The sequence below is a fragment of the Nansenia antarctica genome (assembly GCF_963989245.1).
Source record: "Nansenia antarctica genome assembly, chromosome: 1".
Lineage (NCBI taxonomy): Eukaryota > Metazoa > Chordata > Actinopteri > Argentiniformes > Microstomatidae > Nansenia > Nansenia antarctica.
The window spans coordinates 6,852,945-6,879,996 of NC_137674.1; the positions used below are offsets into that span (position 1 = coordinate 6,852,945).

Here is a 27,052-nt window from a genome sequence, read left to right on the forward strand (position 1 = left end):
CACACACACACACACACACACACACACCTGGGCATCCTTGAACATCTTCTTCAAGCCCTTCTGCATCTGTTTCAGTTTACGGGACTGGACCCCGCTGTACGCCAGCAGCATCCCCCCAAACTGCCTCTCTGAGATCCTCCCGTCCACAGGGTCGTTCCTCTCAAACTGGAGGGGGAGAGAGAGAGAGAGAGAGACAGAGATGAAGAGATAGAGAGAGGAGTTAAGAAAGGCAGGGGAAAGGCAGGAGACAGTAAACACTGGTGTCAGACTTCAGGATGAATCATGGTTGGAGCTGGTGTGTTGTGCCGGTACTTCTGCCTGTACGTTTGGATCAGGTTCTACTAGTGGTGACGGCATGCCTGTGTCAGGTCAATAAGGCCTCGGTCCGGGTTACATTTAAGACTAGTTGACCACCGGGCCTTTGGATTCTCGCTGGCTCTGTCAGGAATATGCACACACAGCTCTCAAAATGCTAATCTCACTCTCTTTTTTTCCTGACACTCGCTTCATGACTAAGCACAAACAAGCCCGAACACAAACAAGCAGCCTACACCAGAATGCAGCAGACCACCTCATCACCATGCAGGGGCATTCCCCTGCATGTCCCTCTCCCCATCATCACTTCTACATTTAGAAGCTTCCCATTTAATGTGCTGTGACACGGTTTCAATTTCACAGTCGCCGCTAGACTCTGCGAGAAAGTGTACAGTATTTACCAGTTAAAGGGGGAGAGAGAGGGAGAGAGAGAGGGAGAGGGAGAGAGAGGGAGAGAGAGGGAGAGGGAGAGAGAAGGAGAGAGAGGGAGAGGGAGGGAGAGCGAGAGAGAGGGCGGGAAAGATAGAGGGTTTCTCCTGCCTAGAAAATGGGAAATTAACCCAGGGAGAGCTGCTGTCTCAGCACATCAGAGAGAGAGAGAGAGAGGGAAAATAAATTGATGGCCAGAAGGAGGGTAATCAGGCCTGTTAAAACACAGTGCTGCTGTCACAGTGGTGCAGTAACTCTTCATGTTCTCATTTCACTCATTGCAACACCCGGATGACGAAAGATCATTAGGAGGTGGCGGATACTGACTGTGTTACTTTGCTAGAGCTCCAGAAACACAACAACAATTATTATCACATCATTATGAACATCAGGCTATGAACTGAGCGATCCTCGTGCTGTTTAGAAGATAATATTGTTTGGATAGATAATAATTGTTTAGAGTGATAATAATGTTGCTTTGCAGCCTATCAGTTTGCTAACAGCAAACAGCAAACAGCCCCAAACCCTTAACATATTTAAATCTAAGCTAAAAACCTTCATGTTTTTGCAGTAGTTATGATTAAACACAAACACTTCTATCAATGTCTTTTTTCCATTAACTATTGTCTTATTCAATGTTATATCTATTTACTTCTTATATTTGGTTTTATTCATTGTAAAAAAAAAAATCTTACTATGCTCCTCTTGCTGTATTTTAAAATAATGTATGTAAAGCACTTTGAATTGCCCCTGTTGTATGAAATGTGCTATACAAATAAACTTGCCTTGCCCTGCCTTATCTGTGGGGGCAGAGAAGTATAGAGATATACTTTTAGATATAGAGACACTATAGAGACCCAAGATGTGGATGAAGGGGCAGAGCTCAGCTCAGACGCCCCACTGTCAGAGCCCTGGGAGAGTGACTTTCACTGACTCTGATCCAGACAAGTCCATCCTCTCTCTGCCTTCAATCTCTTACATCTCCACTCCTCTCCCTCCTCTCCATGTCATGATCTAATCTCATCTCCGTCCGTCCCTCCCTCCCTCCCTCCCTCCCTTCCTTCCTCCCTCCCTCCCTCCCTCCCTCCCTCCCTCCCTCACCTCTAGTTTGAGCACGTCGTGCTGCAGTTTCCTCTGGAACTCCAGGAAGCTGCCGATGGTGAGCTTCCCCTTCAGGTCTGCGCCGAAGAAGTAGGTGGTGAGGGCCGAGCTGCAGCCGCCCGTCTTCAGGGTGTTCCCCGTGGTGGAGCGGTCGCGGTGGCGCATGCCCATACTGGTCTGAGAACGGATTATACTCTGGACCTGAGGGGGCGGTGGGGGGGTCATAACAATGTCAAATCCATTAGTAGTGATTCTATTGCAGAAATGTAAAGGAACGTTTCTGATGCCAAACTGCAGGATGAATGATGATGACAGAGCGGGTCTCTCGATGCCAAGACTGAACAGAACTTTGTGACCCTCTGAGGAGATGAAGCTGAATTATCAATTTAACTTCATACAGAATGACATGTGGAACAGGCAAAAAAAAACAGAATCAAACTATTCCAAGAGACCCGGTGGCATTTAAGGCTAGATTATTTCACTGCTTGCCATTTCCAAATTGCCTAAAATCTGGTCTTTCAGAAAATGAGGTCTTTATCCCTAAGGGATAAAAGAGCAGCTGTCATATCATATATTTCAAAATCGTATCAGATCGTACAGTGTGTGGATAACGATATGGGCCCCAATATGACACCACTTACCTTTGTCCTTTAAGATTACATTTTGTTCACCAGTGCAGGGCATAGCCTTATTCTGTGTGTGTGTGTGTGTGTGTGTGTGTATAATGGGTAACTGACTGTAATGTAATCTAGGTGTGGGGTTCTGGTATATTGGTTCTGTTGACCGTGTGCTGACCTGCTCAAACTCCTCCAGGTCCACCTCTCCGTCTCCATTCAGATCAAACATCTTGAAAGCAATCTCAAAGTTCCGCTGGGGAGCTGGACAGACAGACAGACGGACACACACAGACACACACAGACACACACAGACACAGACACAGACACACACACACACACACAGACACAGACACAGACACACATACACATACACACACACACACAGAGGAAACAAAAAGACAGAGAATGGGCATGAGGCCGCCGGCTTTTGAATGACTTTATAAAATAGAAAAAACGAAGAGACTTCCGCATGAGGGGATACAACTTTTAGTTTTTTGAGGAAACAATCTAATGAATAGATAAAACAAAAATACATTAAAATAAACAAGAATTAGTTTTGTCCAAGTCCACTTTTAAGTCAGCACAGCGGCTTTTCACTATTTTAACCCAAAATAAGCAATTACAGGAGCCCACCTAATCTTGCTGCTGTTTTTTCCATTGAGTACACTATCAGTACCCTGTCTCGCCACTGATGTAGGGCGGGTGGCAGTGGTTTAAGCCAAGATATAATTATCACCTTTCTTGCCACCAAGAGAAGAATATGTAGCAAATAAACCTTTCTCTTATCCATATCCCCTTCCGGGATTACTCCTATAATATAATATAGTGTATTATAGTGTACTCCTATAATATAATATAGTGGGTCTAATGGTAAATTAATATTCGTCAGGTGTATATTTTGATGTAGTGGGGGTAGGAGGACGGTATGTCAGTACAGGAAGTAGGGCAGATAAAATATCATATAAAACTGAGTTCCAGATGTGTTCAAGTCTTCATAGGGCCAGTGTGGATCAGTCTGTCTGTCTGTCTGTCTGTCTGAATGTGCTGGGGCCAGTGTGGATCAGTCTGTCTGTCTGTCTGAATGTGCTGGGGCCAGTGTGGATCAGTCTGTCTGTCTGTCTGTCTGAATGTGCTGGGGCCAGTGTGGATCTGTCTGTCTGTCTGTCTGAATGTGCTGGGGCCAGTGTGGATCAGTCTGTCTGTCTGTCTGAATGTGCTGGGGCCAGTGTGGTTCAGTCTGTCTGTCTGTCTGAATGTGCTGGGGCCAGTGTGGTTCTGTCTGTCTGTCTGTCTGTCTGTGCTGGGGCCAGTGTGGATCAGTCTGTCTGTCTGTCTGAATGTGCTGGGGCCAGTGTGGATCAGTCTGTCTGTCTGTCTGTCTGAATGTGCTGGGGCCAGTGTGGATCAGTCTGTCTGTCTGTCTGAATGTGCTGGGGCCAGTGTGGATCAGTCTGTCTGTCTGTCTGAATGTGCTGGGGCCAGTGTGGATCAGTCTGTCTGTCTGTCTGTCTGAATGTGCTGGGGCCAGTGTGGATCAGTCTGTCTGTCTGTCTGAATGTGCTGGGGCCAGTGTGGATCAGTCTGTCTGTCTGTCTGAATGTGCTGGGGCCAGTGTGGTTCAGTCTGTCTGTCTGTCTGAATGTGCTGGGGCCAGTGTGGATCTGTCTGTCTGTCTGTCTGAATGTGCTGGGGCCAGTGTGGATCAGTCTGTCTGTCTGTCTGTCTGTCTGAATGTGCTGGGGCCAGTGTGGATCAGTCTGTCTGTCTGTCTGAATGTGCTGGGGCCAGTGTGGACCAGTCTGTCTGTCTGTCTGTCTGAATGTGCTGGGGCCAGTGTGGATCAGTCTGTCTGTCTGTCTGAATGTGCTGGGGCCAGTGTGGTTCTGTCTGTCTGTCTGTCTGAATGTGCTGGGGCCAGTGTGGATCAGTCTGTCTGTCTGTCTGTCTGAATGTGCTGGGGCCAGTGTGGTTCTGTCTGTCTGTCTGTCTGAATGTGCTGGGGCCAGTGTGGATCAGTCTGTCTGTCTGTCTGAATGTGCTGGGGCCAGTGTGGTTCTGTCTGTCTGTCTGTCTGAATGTGCTGGGGCCAGTGTGGATCAGTCTGTCTGTCTGTCTGAATGTGCTGGGGCCAGTGTGGATCAGTCTGTCTGTCTGTCTGTCTGAATGTGCTGGGGCCAGTGTGGATCAGTCAGTCTGTCTGTCTGAATGTGCTGGGGCCAGTGTGGATCAGTCTGTCTGTCTGTCTGAATGTGCTGGGGCCAGTGTGGATCAGTCTGTCTGTCTGTCTGAATGTGCTGGGGCCAGTGTGGTTCAGTCTGTCTGTCTGTCTGTCTGAATGTGCTGGGGCCAGTGTGGATCAGTCTGTCTGTCTGTCTGAATGGGCTGGGGCCAGTGTGGATCAGTCTGTCTGTCTGTCTGAATGTGCTGGGGCCAGTGTGGATCAGTCTGTCTGTCTGAATGTGCTGGGGCCAGTGTGGATCAGTCTGTCTGTCTGTCTGTCTGTGCTGGGGCCAGTGTGGTTCAGTCTGTCTGTCTGTCTGAATGTGCTGGGGCCAGTGTGGATCAGTCTGTCTGTCTGAATGTGCTGGGGCCAGTGTGGATCAGTCTGTCTGTCTGTCTGTCTGTCTGTGCTGGGGCCAGTGTGGTTCAGTCTGTCTGTCTGTCTGAATGTGCTGGGGCCAGTGTGGATCAGTCTGTCTGTCTGTCTGAATGTGCTGGGGCCAGTGTGGATCAGTCTGTCTGTCTGTCTGTCTGAATGTGCTAGGGCCAGTGTGGATCAGTCTGTCTGTCTGTCTGAATGTGCTGGGGCCAGTGTGGATCAGTCTGTCTGTCTGTCTGAATGTGCTGGGGCCAGTGTGGTTCAGTCTGTCTGTCTGTCTGAATGTGCTGGGGCCAGTGTGGATCAGTCTGTCTGTCTGTCTGTCTGAATGTGCTGGGGCCAGTGTGGATCAGTCTGTCTGTCTGTCTGTCTGTCTGTCTGAATGTGCTGGGGCCAGTGTGGATCAGTCTGTCTGTCTGTCTGTCTGAATGTGCTGGGGCCAGTGTGGATCAGTCTGTCTGTCTGTCTGTCTGAATGTGCTGGGGCCAGTGTGGATCAGTCTGTCTGTCTGTCTGAATGTGCTGGGGCCAGTGTGGTTCTGTCTGTCTGTCTGTCTGAATGTGCTGGGGCCAGTGTGGATCAGTCTGTCTGTCTGTCTGTCTGAATGTGCTGGGGCCAGTGTGGTTCTGTCTGTCTGTCTGTCTGAATGTGCTGGGGCCAGTGTGGATCAGTCTGTCTGTCTGTCTGTCTGTCTGAATGTGCTGGGGCCAGTGTGGTTCTGTCTGTCTGTCTGTCTGAATGTGCTGGGGCCAGTGTGGATCAGTCTGTCTGTCTGTCTGAATGTGCTGGGGCCAGTGTGGATCAGTCTGTCTGTCTGTCTGTCTGAATGTGCTGGGGCCAGTGTGGATCTGTCAGTCTGTCTGTCTGAATGTGCTGGGGCCAGTGTGGATCAGTCTGTCTGTCTGTCTGTCTGAATGTGCTGGGGCCAGTGTGGATCAGTCTGTCTGTCTGTCTGTCTGAATGTGCTGGGGCCAGTGTGGATCAGTCTGTCTGTCTGTCTGAATGTGCTGGGGCCAGTGTGGATCAGCCTGTCTGTCTGTCTGAATGTGCTGGGGCCAGTGTGGATCAGTCTGTCTGTCTGTCTGAATGTGCTGGGGCCAGTGTGGTTCTGTCTGTCTGTCTGTCTGTCTGAATGTGCTGGGGCCAGTGTGGATCAGTCAGTCTGTCTGTCTGTCTGAATGTGCTGGGGCCAGTGTGGATCAGTCTGTCTGTCTGTCTGTCTGAATGTGCTGGGGCCAGTGTGGATCAGTCAGTCTGTCTGTCTGTCTGAATGTGCTGGGGCCAGTGTGGATCAGTCTGTCTGTCTGTCTGAATGTGCTGGGGCCAGTGTGGATCAGTCAGTCTGTCAGTCTGTCTGAATGTGCTGGGGCCAGTGTGGATCAGTCTGTCTGTCTGTCTGAATGTGCTGGGGCCAGTGTGGATCAGTCAGTCTGTCTGTCTGTCTGAATGTGCTGGGGCCAGTGTGGATCAGTCTGTCTGTCTGAATGTGCTGGGGCCAGTGTGGATCAGTCTGTCTGTCTGAATGTGCTGGGGCCAGTGTGAGGCCCCCTCAGTGCTGATGATAGAGTGTTAAATGGACTGAGAATGGGCACAAGGCTGCCGGCTTTCGAACGACTGTATAAAAATAAAATAAAAACTGAAGAGACTTCCGCATGAGGGGATAAAACTTCTTACAGCCTCAAAGGCCAGAGTCAAAACTTGGGATAAAAGTTTAATGGCCGCTCAAAGAGACCCTAGAGTGCGGTCTGACTGACACAGTTAGAGAGAAGTGTAACTGTGTATCTGTGCCAGACTTGTACTGCTCAAACCAGGGTTCCCACACCTCCTAAAACAAGGGTTATCAAATTCAAGCACTTTTCAAGGACTTTCAAGACTCAATTCCCTCAAATTCAAGGACCCAACATGGCATAGTTTGAGACAGATCTAGATGAGAATTTATATAATAGGAACTATCCGCTCATAGGGGAATTCAAGCACTTTCAATGACCCATGTCTATTTTCATAAAGTTTTATGGCCTTGATTTTTTTCCCCTCAAAATTCACAAACTTTCAAGGATTTCAAGGACCCGTGGGAACCCTGTCAAACGCACCAATGGCTAGAGGGCAAATACAGATACAGCAAGAGCCTCAAACCTAACAAGGTCGATGCCAAGCCCGCTGATGGACTGATTTCTAATGGTTCTAGATGTGTGATCGATGACACTTTTTCTGAGTGGGGCAGTCCCACTCATATTTTTCATTTTTATTGATAGTTACAGTGAATATTTAGACAGGAAGGATGGGTGAGAGAGAAAGGAGGGATGACATGCAGGATATGTCCCCGGCCGGAATCGAACCGGGGACCCTGCGGTTACATGGTCAGCGCTTAACCCGCTACGCCACCTAAGCGCCCCTAGAGACCTATACTCACTAGAGAGCACGGTGGTGAGGAAGATGTAGTCAGAGAAGGAGATGAGGCCACACTCCCCCAGCGTGAAGAAGATACTGTCCTCGTCCGCAAACTTCTCCCGCTCCTGGGAAATCTTCTGCTCGTCCAGAATAGATGAGAAGAGAGAAGGAATGGCGAGAAGGAGGAAGGAGAGGGAGAAGGCATCAGTACTTCTGGCCCGTGTGACAGAGAGAGAGCCTCCCAGCTACACGGCGGCCCGGGGTGTCCACCGCTCTCAGACTGGGAGGCTCCTCGGTGTGTGTGAGGCCTGAGGGAAAGGTTCTTCACTGAATCTTCCTCACACACACTCTCACACACACACACACGCGCACACACACACACACACACACACACACACACACACACACACACACACACACACACACTCACACTCACACACTCTCACACACTGTCTCTCTCACACACACACACACACACACACACCAACAGGAGAACAAAGTAACTTAGTCATGCAAGTGCTGCATATACATGAAGCCAGACAGGCAGGGGAGGGGAGGGGCAGTGAGGAATACATATTAACATATTATTCAGTGTACCCAATACATTATGAATGGTGATCCTACAGAGAATGTTAATATACAGACAAACAACATCAATGAACACTGTGTCTGTGTCTCTCACTCACTCTCACAGTGTCCTAATACAACAAACATAAGGTCTTCACTACATATATTCACACACACACACACACGTCGTGAAACACACACAGAAAAAGAAAATGTTATTAGGTTAACATGTATCTTCAGCACGGTTACAGAGTGATTTATAGCATGCAACACTGCACGGTGATACACAGGAGAATCACAGTGTCTCACTAGAATGTTCTACCAAACACAGAGAGACAGAGAGCATGCCTGGGGGGTCGGGCTGAGCTGAGCTGAGCTGAGCCCAAGAGGAGTTACCTCCGTCTGTAACGGGTCCATTCAGGAGAGAGAGGGAGGAAAGAGAAGGGGTTAAAACACCGCCTGACCTCTAGGCTTCACCCTAACACACACATGTGAGCTCTCTCTCTCTCACTCACACACACACACACAAATATCCTGTCCTAAACACATAATTCACTCTAAATATAAATCAACATATTCGTAGACATATTCATCCATAAACATACACAAAAACATGATCCTTTCCTAAAAAAGACAGACTGGTAAGGACATCCAACATAAAAATGTATTCATCGTTCACATAGCTACTGTATACGTCATAAGTGTAAATATAGAAAATTTGGTTTCGACCATAACATTAATTATTGATGGTCTCTGCATTTATAAGGGGAGGAGATAGTGGCTAAGAGGGGGCTGGGTAGAGAGAGAGAAAGAGAGAGGGTTATTTTTGGACCAGTGCTCTGACTGAAATGGAGAGAGAATCCAAGTTGGGGAGAGGAGGGCAAGAGGAAAGCCAGCTAGTGCAGGAGTTGGTGTGAGCGTGAAAGAAGGTGTCTGTTAGTGTGTGTGTGTGTGTAGGTGAGAATGAATGTGGGGTAGAGTGTATTGACACAGGAGTATTGACTCTTGAGCATGGGGGTGAGAGGGAACAGAACAGCCCTCTGGGCCGTCGCTCATATCACCTTCTCAGTCTCGCACGCACGCACGCACGCACGCACGCACGCACGCACGCACGCACGCACGCACGCACGCACGCACGCACGCACGCACGCACGCACGCACGCACGCACGCACGCACGCACGCACGCACGCACGCACGCACGCACGCACGCACGCACGCACGCACGCACGCACGCACGCACGCACACACACACACACACACACACACACACACACACACACACACACACACACACACACACACACACACAGGCATCAGAGTAGACATAGCATAGATTACACTACACTGTCCAGTACAAGTCAAGGACAAACATATCTCAAAAGTGTGAATATTTGGTTTTAGATATTACCAAACGGTCTTCGAGCTACTCCTGAAACACGCCGGACACACACATCAACGCGCACACACAGTTAGAGCAGAGTGTGTAGGCTGGGGGAGGTGAGTGTCCTGATAGTCCTCAGACATCCTCCCAGCATCTGCCCCAGTCTGATCTGCAGCCTGTCTCTTTAAGAGGACACGGCCCAGTCTGATCTGCAGCCTGTCTCTTTAAGAGGACACGGCCCAGTGACTTACGGACTGATGGGAGGAGAGGAGACACGTGGCCCACTAACACTCTCCCACACACAGACACACAAACACACGCACACACGCACACACACACACACACAGTCATCTGCACAGGCACAGATTTGCACTCTTTCTCCCAGAAATAAAACCCTGTACATCATTAGACACGCTGCACACAGACATTTTGTGTGCGTTAATGGCATGCTGTGCCGTCGGTCTCCTTCGGGCTCTTGCAGTCTGTGTGTGGCTCAGGGAGGAGGGCTGGAAGAACAGAGCTTTACCCTCCCTTCACACATCCCATGATTCATCTCCCTCTTTTCTCCTGATACGATGTGCTGGAAGACTGCCGCTCCGGTGGGAAGCTCTGCTTCTGGGCCCTGGTTCACCAGGAGGCAAAACGCGGTCTCATCACACAGATTATGACCCTGATGAGCACCCGGCCACAGGAGCCACACAGGCAGCCCTGCTCTCTCCGCTACAAACAGACTCTTTTTCAGAATATATCTGCACGATTTCTCATCTTCGAGTCAGCTGCCCTGAGAGGACACGTTGCTGATTACGAGACGAGTCGATGATCTAAAATAAGATCGGGAATCATCTGCCGCAGCTCGTTAGGTTGTTGCTAACCGTTTCCCCTATATGTGCTCTGATCTTCAAATGAGTCGGCTACATTTGCGAATCGCTAATTGCCGCAGCGCTGACGTTAATTAAGTAGCATCGCCTGCCCTGTGTTTGTGTGCGGACGTGCGTGTGCCTGGGCGTATCAGTCACGCTATTGCCCGGCCTTAAGGTCCACGTCCAGATGACGGGCTTGCACACTGCACCGGGAGCTCAGGCAGACAGAGGCTGTTTGTGGGCCAGGCCTGGGGGGGGGGGGGGGGGGGGGGCAGTCACACGGTCTTCCTTCCCCACCCTGGTGGGGGCATGGTGGTTACTGGGGGGTCCAGTCAGGGCGCATCTCCCAAAACGCACCAACACAGCCCTGAGGAGACCCGACTAGTCAAAACTTCAAGAGCCGATTTGTAGTATCCGAGCAGAGCCTTGCAGCTTGCATGCCGAACGCCCTAGTCCAACTCTTTATTCAGTTCACATCGCTGACTAAGGAATACATTCTATGTATGCACACACCATCTCAAAGCCGAAATGAAGTGCTCTTTTTGTGCAAACACAGATATAGTCAGTCCATTACAGTGTAGTGGGGATGTCAGGATCAGAAGAGCCAACAGACTCTGGGTTGGACCTCTCTGGGGCTCTCTGAAACAATCCCATTAATTCCGGGAGGTGGTGAGCTGCAGACAAACCACCAAGACTGTCTCCCAGACACCAGGGGGCGCCACTCCCCATCAACGTTGTCTTCATCCAGGACTCACTTAAGCAATCAAAGACAGACAGCCGTCGTATTCTTTTCTCATGATACATTTTTCCCCAGAATAAACAAAACAAATGTCAAATCATATTCTGTAGCTACACCGACTTCTTCTGCTCCTCAGAAGAAAATAACTTCCATCAAAAGGTGTCGAAACCAACTGAATCACACTGTCCGAGCCGCACAGTCAACGAGAACCGTTGTTTTTTTTATGATATTGAGAGCACAATCTCTTTTACAATGTGAGGATGTGGACTTCACACAGACACAACGCCGTAATAAAACTGGCATACACAACTCCCGTCCATTAAAGGTGTTCTCTGTATTTTGCGCACACAATGAATCAATGTGTATTGCGCGATGAAAATGTGAGTGTGTGTCTGTCTGGTGTTTGACTGCAGTAGTAGATGTTACAGCCTCATTAATGATCATCAGCTTGCCTTTCCAACACTGCAGCTGCAGGAGCCCAGATAACAGAGAGAGAGAGAGGGAAAGAGATTTAGTGGAGTGAAGAATTGTAGTAGGGAGTGGAGGTACATCCAACACATGCTTCAGATAGATCTCAGAATGTGTCTGTGTGTGTCTGGGAGTGTGTGTGTGTGTGTCTGAGAGTGTGTGTGTGTGTCTGAGAGTGTGTGTGTGTGTGTGTCTGAGACTCAGTGTGTGTCTGCGTGTCTGGGAGTGGGAGTGTGTGTCTGGTGAGTGTAAGTGTGTGTGTGTGTGTGTGTGTGTGTGTGTGTGTGAGAGTAAGTGCGTGTGTGTCTGGTGTGTGTGTTGGTCTGGTTGGTTGGTGTGTGTGTGTGTGTGTGTGTGTGTGTGTGTGTGTGTGTGTGTGTCCATGCCACAACCTCTATCGCTGAGCCCCCCCAGCTATCCAGCTATTTCTCAGCCACAATTTATAACAATGACCTTGCTCCAACTGTGTCTTTCATCCAGGTCAAGCATTAGTAGAGTGGAGTATATTATTCAGCTCCTGTCAGGTAGAGATATGTTCTGTCCCCCTGTGCATTCTGAGACATTTCATACGTCTGATCTGGGCCTCCTGCCTCTGAATAGGAAAACGACAGCCTGTGGGGAAAGGGAGTGTGTGTGTGTGTGTGTGTGTGTGTGTGTGTGTGTGTGTGTGTGTGTGAGAGAGAGAGAGATGGAGAGAGAGAGAGAGATGGAGAGAGGGAGATGGAGAGAGGGAGATGGAGATAGGGAGATGGAGAGAGAGAGAGACAGATTGTGGAGAGAGAGAGAGAGAGAGAGAGAGAGATAGAGAGAGAGACAGAGAGAGAGAGAGAGAGAGAGAGACAGAGAGAGAGAGAGATGGAGAGAGAGAGAGAGAGAGAGAGAGATGGAGAGAGGGAGATGGAGAGAGGGAGATGGAGATCGGGAGATGGAGAGAGAGAGACAGATTGTGGAGAGAGAGAGAGAGAGAGAGAGAGAGAGATTGTGGAGAGAGAGAGAGAGAGAGAGAGGATCCATAGAGGTAGGAGGGGGGTAGAGACATCTCAGTACATGTGTGAGGCAAGGAGACTCTCCCGGGCTCAGGCTGTCTGGGCAGGAACACAACAGCAGATTCCATCAGATTATGACACAGTGAAAATGCATCAGTGCAGTTTATAGCCCCCTGTGGTGCCTTCTGTGATGCCGCAATACTGGGATTTACAGCCACTTTGGCGGGCGGCACGAATGATTTTTGGCTTGTGTGTGTGTGGGGGGGGGGGGTTGATTGGGATTGTGGAGAAACCCAGGAAACCCAGGAAGAGGCAGCCAGGTGGCAGATGTCTCGGGTGTTAACGACCACTGGTACCGGTCAGTGGTCCACTATCAGCACAGTGATGCAACACTCACAACCTCAACTGCCAAAAGGCCATACACCCCAAACACACTAACTAGACTACTAGACTACTCCCGCTAGACACCCACACCTCCACATACAAAAAAAAAATCACCACAAACCACTGACAGTTAGCGAAAGTTGTTCTCTCTTCAAAGTACAAGGCAAGAGGGGCCGCTGAGGTGGCGTAGCGGGTTTAAGCGCTGACCATGTGACCGCAGGTTCGATTCCGGCCGGGGACTATATCCTGCATGTCATCCCTCCTCTCTCTCTCTCACCCGTCCTTCCTGTCTAAATCTTCACTGTGTCTGTCATTAAAATGAAAAATATGAGTGGGACTGCCCCCACTCAGAAAAAATAACAAAAAAAAAAAAAAGTACAAGGCGAGAAAATCATCTTTGCGTCTCACGTGACGTGTATTACAGATATTACAGATCGATAGTATATATGTCTGTGTGTGGTGTCGCTGACAGGACAGAAGGGTGACTATGGGTGGTCCTAGGGGGGAGAGAGCTACTAGCGTTTCACCTCCAGCCCTCATGGGTAATTCCAGAGCAGGTGGACATAACTTCTTAATATTCAGAGAGCTTCTTCAGATGAATGAATCTGTGTGAGCGACGTTCAATGATTATTCAACAACGACGGTCATTAAGGCGTGGCAGCTGCTTATGAGGAGAGCTGCACCAGATTAGCGAGCCAGGTGTGCAGCCACCCAACCTGTGGGGTCTGGGAAACGTGTGTGTGTTGTGTGTGTGCGTGTGTGTGTGTGTGTGTGTGCGTGTGAGACAGAGTGTGTGTGTGTGTGTGATAGAAAGCGCTAGAGCGAGCGGGACAGAGAAAAGGGGTAGGAAGGTACCAACGGCGGTCCTGGGAAAGTTCCTGCTGAAACTGAAAAAAGTCAATGTGACAACGATTTTGTGCAACAAGGTTTTTTTGCGGCAGCCCCCCCTTCAGCATTGCTTGCGAGTGACAGGCTTTCCCTTCAGATCAGCACGGACCACATGCCACAGTAGTAGATGCCGTGGCATCACAGAGCAAGAAGGCTACAATCTGTTTCGAGGGGACATGGGTTTCAATTTGGACACACAAATTCAAAAACATGTCGTCGATAATTTCAGTCAACCTGAAAACATGCTCTATGGTTCGTGTTCATGCAGCACTGAGGTCTGGACGGTCCAGCAAATAGAGCAATGAAAGCCAACAAGCACCAAATGGACCTATCGCTAAGCCACGCCCCCCTTTGAAAACTCGGACAAACAAACAAACAACGCTTCGCTGACAGGGACCGACTGACCGACCGTGACTGAATGACATTCATTGACTTACAATGGCGGGAGTTGGCAAATTTCCGATTTCTGATTTACCACGGCAAGTAATAGACATGTTTTTTCACCATCACCATCAGATATTAGCGAGTTGTTTGTCCGAGTTTTCTGCCTGTCGTGACTTTTGCTGTGATATGATTGGACAATTTCTATTTTGGGGCGTGGCTTAGCGATAGGTCCATTGGCAGATTGAGCAGTTTGCTGGGTCCAGTCCACCCTGTGGTGCCACCATGCGCAGAGAGGGGGCGCTACAGCTGCCCGTCTACAACTACCGTCTCCCCTTCAGACGCAGGCAATGAACGGTGCATGCTGGGAAAGAGCTACAGCGCCAAAGCATGGAAACAAGGCTAGTTGACAGAGAAATAAAGAGAAAAAAGAAAGGAGGAGGAGGAGGAGCACATAGAGTGAGAGAGAGAGAGAATGTGGGGAGGAGCCTGACTCTTCTCAGTCTCAGCTGCTGACAGAGATGTGTTGTTTCTGATAAACAGGCTTGCATCTCAGCCTTGCAAGTGTTAACATCTGTCCGCTCTTCAAACATTTTGTCTGTGTGGAGAGTCTAGTGTGTGTGTGTGTGTGTGTGTGTGTGTGTGTGTGTGTGTGTGTGTGTGTGTGTGTGTGTGTGTGTGGCAGTGTTTAATACTCCATGCACAGGGCACGAAGGGTTAACTCTCCACTTTCAATAATTCAGCGAGCAGCTGGGCCATACGACGGGCAGGACCCATTGTCTGTGCATAGAGACATGAACAAGCCATGGGCGTGTGTCTCTCTGGCCCAACCTGTGGTTGTCAGGTGGACAGGCTCTAACCTGCCTGTTGACTTTATACCTCTGAGTGTGTCTAACCTTATAGCTCTGGGTGTGTCAAACTGTCAGTCCTCAAGGCCTAGCCTAAGACTCTCCCACTCACACAAAGGTTACCTACAGCAACTGCACCTAACCTGCTAGATAAGGTCTATAGGCTCTGTGGAAGCAGCTAAACCTCTGGTAAATGTATAAAGTTAGAACGACTGTAGGTCACATCATATTGGCTAAGCGTGGTATATGTATTATTTTAGATTTCTGTTCTGAGGAAATCAACCTTTCTCTAGGTAAGGAGCCTTACTGGAACAATAAACCCTAACAGGTGGGACTGTTACAGACTCCGCACACACACTCACACTCACACTCACACTCACACTCACACTCACACATACACATACACATACACATACACATACACTTACTGCGCTGTGAAAAGACACTCTGTCCGTATTTTATTCCCGCAACGTAACCATACTATTAAATTCCCCCCCATTCTGCTGAGCGCAACACCTCTTCTACTCTAACAACAGCTGCCAAATGGAAACTCAGGAAGGTTTTTATTACCAATCCAACGATTTTCTTAAGAAACAGCATCCACTTTTAATGCACTGTTTGGCTTTTGTCCTATCCAGCGAGGGTGTAATTAAGGCCATGACTTTGGTTAAGCACTTGCTAAGTCTGAGATGCAATAAAAATTAGAGAAACTTCTGCGGCTGTCCCCCCCCCCCCCCCCCAGACTAACAACTAAATATATGCCCTCCGCATTCCCAGGGGAGGGAGATAGAGAGGGTGAGAGAGCGAGAGAGAGAGAGAGAGAGCAGAGGGAGGAGGTATAGTGTTTTATAGTGCAGTTATCAGTCAGGCACACACTCGCATGCTGCTCGGCACTCGCCCCATACCTGCCAGAAGTCCTGCAGAGAGGGAGGGGCGGAACAGGGATGGGAGGCGGAGGAGGGGATCAATGGGAAAGGGGTGGTTGGGGAGAAGGGGGGGGGGGGGGGGGGGGGGAGTGATTCATGGGGAGGGAAAGGGAGAAGAGGTAGAGAAAATGGAGGGATTATTGGTTATATGGAGGAGAGAAGAAGACTGCGAGAGCACGGGAGATTAAACAGTTAACAGAACCATGATAACAGGTTACATTACATTATAACAGCTGAGTGAACACAATGAGAGAGGGGACAGAGAGAAACCAAGAGAGTGAAGAGAAACCAAATGAGGGTGACCAATTGGGGTTAAATGACACAAGACGCAAATCAAATCGGTGGGAGTACTGTAAATAAAAATAAATTAAAAAGAAGACAATTACTGTATATACAGGCGAGAGAAGAAGAGAGAGAGAGAGAGAGAGAGAGAGAGAGAGAGAGAGACAGAAGGGAATATACAGTACAGTTAGACATCAATATACAGTCGGTGCATAGTGTAGGGTCACAATATACACACAGGGCAGGGCCCTCCACCACAACAAAACACAATTAGTGTATCAAGGAGGAGAGGGAGAGGGGCTGGGTCGACATAAAACACACACACACTCTCTCTCTCACACACACACACACACACACGCTCACGCACACACACACACACACACACACTATATTTTGATTTGCTGCACAGTGCCTGAATAAAAATTCAATACTAGTTCACCTTACACCCCCCCCTCTAAAACCCTTCCCTCCTACTTTCCGCTCCCTGCTCAACATGTTGATTTTATGTTACAGTAATATTGTAATTCATCACAACCTTCTGTGGCGTGGATTACATTTCATGGCTTCTTGGAGAGAGGTGATAGAAGGAGCCGTGATCAAGCGAGGCTGGGTTCTACCGCTAGCCAGAAGACGCTATGAAGCCAATCAGGTGCTTATGGGGGCATAGAGGAGGAGGGGGGGGGGGTAGGATATCACAGGCCCAGGCATGCTGGGTGGTTGGCTGGGATATCTCAGGGGAAACCACAATTGTAAATCAGGAAAACTCATGTGTACAGAGATTTGCCCTGGCATATAAAGCAAACAGAGATATGGGTGACATTTACATAAGTCATAAATCTGGATCGGCTCCATTCCCAGTTGAAGGAGGGCGTTGCCATTTCAGATCTTCATATTCACGCTCGATCAATCTGTATTGCATCTCTTTTACCAGGACACTTTAGTATGTGGGCACATGAGAGCCATATACAATATACGTCTAGTGCATTTAAAGTATTAAACAAATAAAGACAATGCGATAATATACAACATAGGTCATTCATTTACTTTCATACTTCCATTAAATGATTACATTTTAATCTAAATCCTACTTGTGTTAACCTCTCATATTCCCACCAGCAGATTTGTTCTGTTTGTTTATCTAAATCAGAGACACGTTGGCGGTTGTGCCTGATTGAATGTGAAGGTGTCTGTATTGAGCTGAGAGCTGCCTCTGTCTCTATATTAACCCTGGCACGTGTGTTGCTATGGTTGCATACATAACAGGGCACCTTCCCTTCACCTTTCAGCCAATGAACAGGAAAACCAATCCCCAGGCAGTTTGTGTTTTAATTCACAGTAGATCTGTCTAATCTAATCTAAATGTCTGAGGCGTATATTCAAATAACACATCTGAATGTTAGAGGGAGACTCCACGCTCCACTCACCACAGTTGTCTGGTTTACTAACACAGGGAGAGAGGGAGTAGGGTAAGCCATGGGGCTGATGGGTCAGATAATAGGGTTACAAATTATTATTGCCTGTCCACGGTCAACCTACCCTAAGTGCCTTTAAATGAGTCATTATATCCTAGGAAAGGGCCACTTTGTTTATGTAACGGTTATGGTTAAACGAGAAGCTGTTCTTTTTGAGAGCAAGGCAGACCTTGAACGTGTTGCGTGTTTGTTGCAAACAAAACGGCCGTTTTTATCTCGTGGCCATTCACAATGATCGATTTGAAGAAACGTAACGGCTGACGCACAGACGTGTCAATCGTGGCTTTTTCCCCGAATAATAACGAGCAACTTCGGGTAGAATCTGTATCCGTTTCCATCGCGTTATTTGGGCTTTTCCGAATAACGTATTCAGGTACATCCCTACTCCCAGTGCAACTGACGGATGTCATGAGACACAATGTGTTACTTTGCCATTTCCCTCTCCTGAGGTACCCTCTGGCAAGCAGCCGTGTCAGCTTAAGGTTGATAGAGATGAAAAATGCTCTCTCTAGGAGTACTAATGCAGCAAAAGGTAAACGCCTAAGACATTTAAGAGATGACAGCAGCTCATTTTTTAATAACTCAGGTCTCATTAGTGCCACAAGCATCATCGACAATCAGACCAAATATTGTGACACCTCCATATTTGATGGAGGAGCAGGGATATTCTAATATTCTAATAATATTCTCGTCTCTCCACTATCCACTATGTACACAAAAAAAACCTCAATAAATTCAGTTGCAAATAGAGCTTGTCATACAGTCTCATCCATTCAACATTACTCTGAAGAGATGAGGAAAAAGTTGACAAAAGAATTGTCAGAGATTGACGCCAGGTCTGAGCGGAGTCTAAATGAGTTTTCCTAAGAGGCGGGTGGGCGGAGAGAGGGGGCTTTTATGAAGCAAGGTTATGAAAGAGCCTTCTGGCGTCATTCGACTGGCCCCCGACAATAGCTAGGTAACCGTTCTCTTGTTCCCGTGCCCACCTGCCTGGCCGCCCACCCGCCTGGCCGCCCACACACACACACTGCTTACCTTTCCATCATAGCGCTTCACATGGAACTGATCCAGACCCAGGTCTGAGAGAGAGAGACAGAGAGAGAGGACAAATTAGATAGAGATGCACATGGAGAAAAGGAGATAGAAAGAGAGAGAGAGAGAGGGGGGGGGGGGGGGATGGACTGTTAATGTGTATACAATTACATAGAACCATAGAAGCAGACAGAAAGGAGGGCAGACCACATTACATGAGTATTTAAATCTGTCTGCCGGTGAGTGTGTCTGTGTAGCTCAGAGCCCAAATGTATTTATAGGGGTGTCATTACTGTTACTCAGTGGTAATCATTGACATGAGCGAGATTAATAACAGCCATTAACAAAGCATTTCCATTTTCCACTGCCTTCAAAATAAACTCTAATATTGTTCAGCATTGATTCTTCTGTTCATTAATCATCGGTTAAATTCGCAAAATGGGGATTTATTTCTGCTGGATGCCAGTGGTCCTGAGCAAAGAGAGGGGTCCTGAGTAAAGAAAGTGCTCTGCAAAAAGCCAAGTAAAGTGAGGCCTTCGGCGTCAGATGAGCCAAATGTCGAGCACGAGCGGGACGCCGCTGTCAAGCTATAAACGTGCTCATCGAGGGAGCAGAAACCCAGTGGAGCACCCAGAGAACCTGCTGTAGGAAGCAGTGCATAAAATATATATCAGGGCTCAACATTAAGGCTTGTCCGCTTGTCCGGGACAAGTACATTTTATGTTCGGACAAGTGGACTTCCTCCTGCAGTTAAAGTCAAAACAAAAAAAGAAATCAATATGTATTAATATCTGCAAACATGAATTCCTCCTTCCGATCTGAATAGTAAAAAAAAATAGCAAGCAAAGCGATGCCGCGCCTCATTCTCGCTATTTCAGTCTCTCGTAGTTCGTTATCGTCATAGTTCGTAAATTCGCTCAGAGCGCCAGAGCGCACACTGCGTTCAACGTCATAAAGACGTGATTGGACAAAAGGCATTCCATGAGTGCTGATCAGATTCCAGAGCGAGTTTACGAACGCAGCCATAGTGTTGTGGGTCTCCTGTCACTAGTGCCATTCACGTGAACGCGTATTCGCTTCTTCTCAATGCGCAAATTAAAGTTGAGAGCTGGCAAGTGTGACGAGCAAGCTGGAAATAATTGTTGCATCAATACATCTGTCCAGGAAGAGATATTAGTCCAAGAAGAGATAATCCATTTTGTGTTATTTTTAACCCTAATTATTAGGGATGTAACGAATCGATACGAGTCACGATACGATTTTCTCACAATTCTTTAAACAAAATGAGACAAATTATGACTGAAAAAGAGTAAAAGAGTATTGCGATTCGTTTTTCATTTTCACCGATTTGAATCGTCTCATATTTGTATCGATAGTGAACTGCATCGCGATGCATCGTTACATCCCTACTAATTATTATTATAAAACTATTGTTCCAATCTTCCAGACATTTCAACCTAGAGAAGTAGTGTGGACTAATGATGCACGTCCACACACCCCAAAGTTTATCGAGGTCATGCGATGAGGAAACCTCAGCCCCCCAGATAGACATCCTGGTCTCAACCACATTTCAAGCACATCGCCTGGATTGACTGAGCACGGTGGGCATGTCTGTCAGAGGAAATCAATGTGAATATGCTACTACTACATCATGAATAATGGAACGGAAACGCCTGTCAGCCAGATGAATAATGGATTCCATCAGCTCTCTTCTCGTTTCCTTCTCCCTCACTCTCTTACTTCATCTGTCTTCACGTCTGACCCCGGCGTCTGACCCGGCTCAGCGGCCCAAGTGGCCCTCTCCTATGACATCACACCCACTCAGGGCACTTGTGTTTGGTGCTAAAGAGGTGCGCTCTGTCTTATCCTCTGGCTTTCAGGAACACATCAAACAAAGGATTATGGGCTATTAAGACAATGCTGCTTCTCTGAGGGGAAAATGGCCCTCAACTCCTCTTCACTTCAATGGGCTGCACTTCTTTCGCCTAGCGCCTTATTCCAAAGCGCTACATTCAGTACCATAGAGGGATTAGACAATGTGCAGTGTGTGCTGATATGTTATCTAAATATAGAGCATCAACATCTCAGAGCCTAGCCAAGAAACTACACTGGCCGATCTGCGAGCACCTGTTTTTATTCTGGGTCTCATATAGAATCTGGTTTTATTTAAGACACTAGGCTCCAGGCTTGCATGCTTATTGGCACACACACACACACTGTAGCTTACGTGTGTTTGTTCACTTCATGTTCACAGGGAGACGAGACCCTAGAAGATCATCCTTGAGGTCTAATAAATAAATAATTGTGTACAGCTGAGGCTGAACTGACCTCACATAATAATTTAATTAATTAATAAATAATTTTGCCATTTAGCAGACGCTTTTATCCGAAGCGACTTACAATTACGAATTACAGGGACATTCCCCCTGGAGTAACTGAGGGCTAAGTGCCTTACCCAAGGGCACACTAGTAGTGGTGTGGCTTCAGGCGGGATTTGAACTCACAACCTTCCGATCACAAGTCCAACTCACTATCCACCAGTGGTGTGCCGTCAGGGCCAGCAAGGCCTTCTCTGCTGGCCTAAACATCATCAGAATATACATTTTATTTTAATATATATTTTCCACAAATATGTATTAATGATTCCCCATAGTCTATTCTCTTCATTTCATCGCTTTCCTCTTGGTTGCGCTGCTTCCAGTCTCCGATTGAGATTTGGAGGGCTGGCCTTTATGTTAGAGCTTTTATCCAATCAAAATGTGTTGCTAGGGGGCTCAAAAATCTGCTCGCCTGCACATTAAACGGTGCCGCGGATTCGACCTGTAACTTAACGTTGGAACGAGAAAACCTGTGGCGTACCTAGTAAACCTACGTAGATGCGAGCAAAAGCAACAACGGCGCCTGCTGTAAGGCTCAATGATGTCAGCACCCAGCACGTCTTTTGATTGGATACGCACTAGTGATATTCACTATTGAGATGCGTAACTATGCCGGTAGATGTGAAACTTTTGAAAGTGCGCAGGGAAACGGAGCCTCACAACGAAAGCTTTCGTTGACTGATCGATAATACTGATCGATTGTGTCCTGTTTTGGGGTAAACAATAACTTTCATTTAGGGGACACAATGAAAGCGCCAAGTCCACAAACAGAGGAAACTACGTTGAGCTTCTTTCTTTTCTGGCTGAAAACAACCCAGATTTACATTACCACCTGTCCACAAACAAAGTGTTAACTGGGACGTCAGGCAAAATACAAAACGACCAGATTTTTGCTATTGCTGAAGTGATGGAAGAAGAGATCAAAATGGAGATTAAAAAGGCACCCTTTGTCGCTATTATGGTGGACGAGACGACAGACGTGGGTAATGTAGCGATCTTAAAGATGTTAGTTTAACACTCTTCATTGTAAATGCGGATTTATTGATTAAAAATGCTTCGGAAATATTAATATAACTCTGTTGTACTTGTCTGACTATGTTAAGGTGATGCAACGCCCGGTTATACTGTGTTTCTGTCTAGTTTCTAGAGCCATGGCGTCATAACGATGGTATTAAGAGGTAGAATAATTCAGGTAGGAATGTGTCGGACATCACTGAAGGCCTAGGTGTGAAATGCACCGCCCGCCACTGCTATCCACTAGACCACCACTACATCCACCTCCTATTCAAAGAAGCCTAATTTAAGACCTAACGAAAAAGAGTAAACTATCACTATCGACAGGAAGTCAGCAGAGACCCCCCAGCTCTCTGAGGCAGTGTCCAAACAGACAAATCAAAATGAAATAAATAAGATATTAATGCTGGTTTTATCATTTATTCATCCAGTACTTATCCATGGGCTAGAAAACCCAACTCATCCAGAAAACCCAACAAAGGAACAGATTATCAGTGGGTATCCAGCGTCTGAAGTCTTACTACACAGCGCAGAACAGTGTCTTGTGCTGGATACTCTCACTGTGTGTGGTGGATGGGAAAACAAAAAGATGCTGATGAAATCTAGTGTGGAGCTGAAACCGTGCTAAGCTGACTCTACCCACCTACACAGACACCTTCCAACACCCTCTACTCAGCTGTTATTCGAGGCTCATGATCAAATATTTCTCACTACCTCTGCGTGCCAATGCTCAGATCTCTCGCAGTCCAAAGCGCTAATTAATATACCAATTCCTCCGTCGTAATATCACCCTCACAATGTCACCCACTGCTCAACTAATTGGGCTGCTCATGGCAGGGAATGCTCCTCCCTGCTGCCCCCCCCCGCCCCCCCCATGTACTCATGAACTTGACATGAGGAATTTGAATACAGCAACTGGTGCACTGCCATAACTGTATACCGTGTGCTGTTCCGAGCAGTCATGAGTTGAAGAGGAGGAGGGAGGGGGGCATTGAGTCTAGCCTGCCCAGGCTGGTGAGATGCATTTCGGGGGGGTGATGTGATCTGTTTGGCAGCGCCAGTTGGAAACATCTTGCCCTGAAAGAGTAAATCACCCAATCTCATTTCGTCCCCAGTCCACAGGATTCTGGAACACCTGACAGACACACTCTCTCAAGAGGGGACAGGTCACATCTGACTCAGGAGATCTAACTCAGGAGATCTCCCTACAGTGTATTTCTAACCAATACCAACCATCCTGGTCCACTGCATACATGTAGGCTGCAGGATGCAAGCATTAGTGAGTGTATATGAGAGAGAGAGAGAGAGAGAGAGAGAGAGAGAGAGTGAGTGTATATGAGAGAGAGAGAGAGAGAGAGAGAGAGAGAGAGAGAGAGTGAGTGTATATGAGAGAAAGAGAGAGGTTATGGAAGAGAAAGAAAGAGTAAGTGTATATGAGAGAAAGAGAGAGAGAGAGAGAGAGAGAGTGAGTGTATATGAGAGAGAGAGAGAGAGAGAGAGTGAGTGTATATGAGAGAAAGAGAGAGGTTATGGAAGAGAAAGAAGGAGTAAGTGTATATGAGAGAAAGAGAGAGAGAGAGAGAGAGAGAGAGAGAGAGAGAGAGAGAGAGAGAGAGAGAGAGAGAGAGAGTGTACAGTACAGGCCAAAAGTTTGGACACACCTTCTCATTCAATGCGTTTCCTTTATTTTCATGACTATTTGGTACATTGTAGATTCTCACTGAAGGCATCAAAACTATGAATGAACACATAGGAATTATGTATTTAACAATAAAGTGTGAAATAACTCTGAAAAATATGTCTTATATTTTAGATTCCTCAAAGTAGCCACCCTTTGCTTTTTTGTTGTTAATAAAATATATAATAATAATATTTAATATAATATGTGTTAATAATAATATGTTATTATATATATATATTTAATATTATTATTATATATTTTATTAACAACAACAAATATATATATTTTATTAACAACAAAAAAGCAAAGGGTGGCTACTTTGAGGAATCTAAAATATAAGATATATTTAGAGTTATTTCACACTTTTTTGTTAAGTACATCATTCCACATGTGTTCATTCATAGTTTTGATGCCTTCAGTGAGAATCTACAATGTAAATAGTCATGAAAATAAAGGAAACACATTGAATGAGAAGGTGTGTCCAAACTTTTGGCCTGTACTGTATATGAGAGAGAGAGAGAGGTTGTGGAAGAGAAAGAAAGAGTGAGATGTAGAGAGACTCACTCTCTGGTTGCTTCTCATTGGGGGTGATTGAGCGCACAAAGTCCTGTGGCGTCATGTAGACCTCGGCGTCGCCGTGCTCACTGATGATCTTCAGCGTAGCAAAGTAGCGGAAGATCTTGTCTGGGGTGGAGTAGGCCCTTATCCTGTTCTCATACTCCATCACCTGGCAGGACGAGAGAGGGAGAGAGCACACAACTGCACTGTCAGTGACCATCAAATTCCAGGTATCTAAGAAATATTCTTAAACATTGCACTCCACTGCTGAGGAGAGGGTTCGATGTAGAGGAAAGGAAAAAGAGAGGGAGCGCGTAGGGCCCTTCGTTTTCGAGTGCCATTCGCTTTTCAGCTTGCACCTCGGAACAGAGTTACAAGGGGTAGTGGTTGAAATCTTCCCCTATGAACAGGGGACAGGGGCAACCCTTCAAGACCCTGATACTACTGAAGACATAGAAAAGCATGGACACTCACAATTCGTTCACATCTTACACGATTCACACTATCAATCAATCAAACAAAGTCATCAAATAAAAAAGAACAACGCTTCATTACCAGGCTAGTTCATGACAGAATAGCGGTGCTCTGTAGGCTAGCAACCTGTGCTCCATATCCACCTTCGAATTCCATGCTGTTTCTGGAACCTCCCCTGTCAAACCTCCCCTGTCAAACTTCACATTGTTGTTATCTATCATCCCCCCCAGGTCAGCTTGGGCCACTTCCTAAATGAGATGGATGTCCTTCTCAGCTTCTTCCTGGCACACCACTCACACTACTGGGTGACTTCCAGAACATCCAGTCTGAGAAGCTCCACGCGTCTGGAGTACTTGACCTTCTTGCCTCATTTGGCCTTGACCTGTCCCGCTCTCCTCCAACTCATTGGAGGCGGGCAATCAGCTCGACCTTGTCTTCACCAGACTCTCCCATACCTCCGACCTTACCGTTACCCCTCTTCCAGTTTCTGACCATTATTTTCTATATCCTTCCTCTCAAATCCACCCTTTCGTAAGTCTTGTCTCTACCCACACTGTATCCTCTCATTACAAACTGCCATCTGCCCTCCCTGCCCTCTGCTGAATTCTTCTCCCTTCTTTCCACTTATGCAGCCTCCTCCACCCTCTTGTCCAGTCTTTTCCTCATCCTTCATCCGTGTCAACTGACCTCGAGGGCAGCACGCTCCGGTCCACGCGCTCCTGGGCTGTCTGAAACCCTGCGAGCTTGTAGAAAAGGGCTCCAGGGCGCCGAGAGGAAATGGAGAAGAACTGAAATCCATCCTCCCTGATGACCTAAAACCTTCTCTCTCTCTCTCTCCCCTCCTCAACTACACCTCCTCTACGCGCAAGAGATGGTCAGCCACCAAACCCCTGACCGAGTTTTCACAGTCCTGGCGCCCCACTGGTGGAACAAGCTGCCCACTGCTGTCAGGACTGCAGAGTCACTCCCTATCTGCCACCATAGATTGAAGACCCATCTCCTCAGGCTACATCTTAACTGTCCCTCCTAAAGCCCTCCCATCATCCCCACTAAACCCCCTGTACAGTTTCTCTACTATAAATAAAAGAAAATAATGCTTCCTTCTTCTAGCATGGTAACTGCCATTGGCCTCTGTTCATAGCATAGATTACTTTTTCCTACGATGACTGATGGATTCGCTTACTTTGACAAATGTATTTGTTGTAAGTCGCTTTGGATAAAGGCGTCTTCTAAATGCCAAAGATGTAAATGTACAATATACTTAATGCCCAGAGGGTTGTTTATGTATGTCAGTGAGAGAACAAACAACACACCACTGCTCTTGGAAGCAGATTATCCACAGTTTTAGAGGCATGCGCGCATATGTCTGTAGACTCCAGGTCAACACTAATGAAGAAGGGTTAACAAATCTCTAATTTCATAAACCTCACACTTTCAAGACAGCCGTAAATGAGCGTGATTCTAAAATCAACATAAATCAATAGACATTCCCATGTGGGCTAAATTGTTTTTTCGAGACAGATTCCTTGAGCAGCCCAGTCCCTGAAGACAGGCAGGAAAGAAAGGGAGACTAATAAATAATCTCTGATCCACTTATTATTATTATTATTATTATTATTATCAGTAGTAGTAGTAGTAGTAGTAGTATATCATATATAATATAATTATTAAATCAAGCACATCTTTGTTCACGACCAGCATTCACATTCAGTTAGTAAAAGAATAATTTATTCATCCAAACGGATTGTGTTGAAAATGTCAAAAAGAGCAGATTTGGGCCACTTGTATTAGAAACTTCTCGATTGGTCTGTGACATTCCTGAAGATGCAGTATGTTCAGTCTGAAGCACAGAGCTATGCTGTTGCACTAATGAAAAGTATACGGTATGTTCTGTGTGTGTGTGGTGTGTGTTCTCTGTGTGTATATGTGTGTGTGTGTGTTTGTGAGAGAGAGAGAGAGAGAGAGAGAGAGAGAGAGAGAGAGAGAGAGAGAGTGAGAGAGAGAGAGAGAGTGAGAGAGTGAGAGAGAGAGATGTTGGACCACCCTTTAGCAGACTCCGTGGGTCTTTGGGGAAATCACAGTAGTGTGAGTCTCCATGAAGGGCAGATATTAGTGGCTAACTGAGGAGGTGCAGGGTGGTGGTGCCAGGGCCAGGCTGAGTGATGGGGAGACGGGGCAGGTCTGTCATCTCTCCCAATCACCAGTCTCCTCATATTTACAGTGTATTGATCTCAGCATCACCCAGGTTGATGGGGCTGAAGCTCGCATTCTTTAACTCAATCT

At 47.1% G+C, this 27,052-nt stretch overlaps 1 protein-coding gene across 1 annotated transcript in view; it reads right to left on the minus strand.

Moving 5' to 3' along the window:
* The window catches only part of micu1 (mitochondrial calcium uptake 1), a 40,362-nt gene that overhangs the window by 4,230 nt on the left and 9,080 nt on the right, over positions 1–27,052 (minus strand). Inside the window, exons 4-9 of the mRNA XM_080550578.1 lie at positions 24,302–24,464; positions 18,668–18,711; positions 7,472–7,586; positions 2,641–2,723; positions 1,846–2,046; positions 28–165 (exon numbers count right to left, since the gene is read on the minus strand). Coding sequence (XP_080406704.1) covers positions 28–165; positions 1,846–2,046; positions 2,641–2,723; positions 7,472–7,586; positions 18,668–18,711; positions 24,302–24,464 — 744 coding nt within the window. The remainder of the gene's footprint in view (positions 1–27; positions 166–1,845; positions 2,047–2,640; positions 2,724–7,471; positions 7,587–18,667; positions 18,712–24,301; positions 24,465–27,052) is intronic.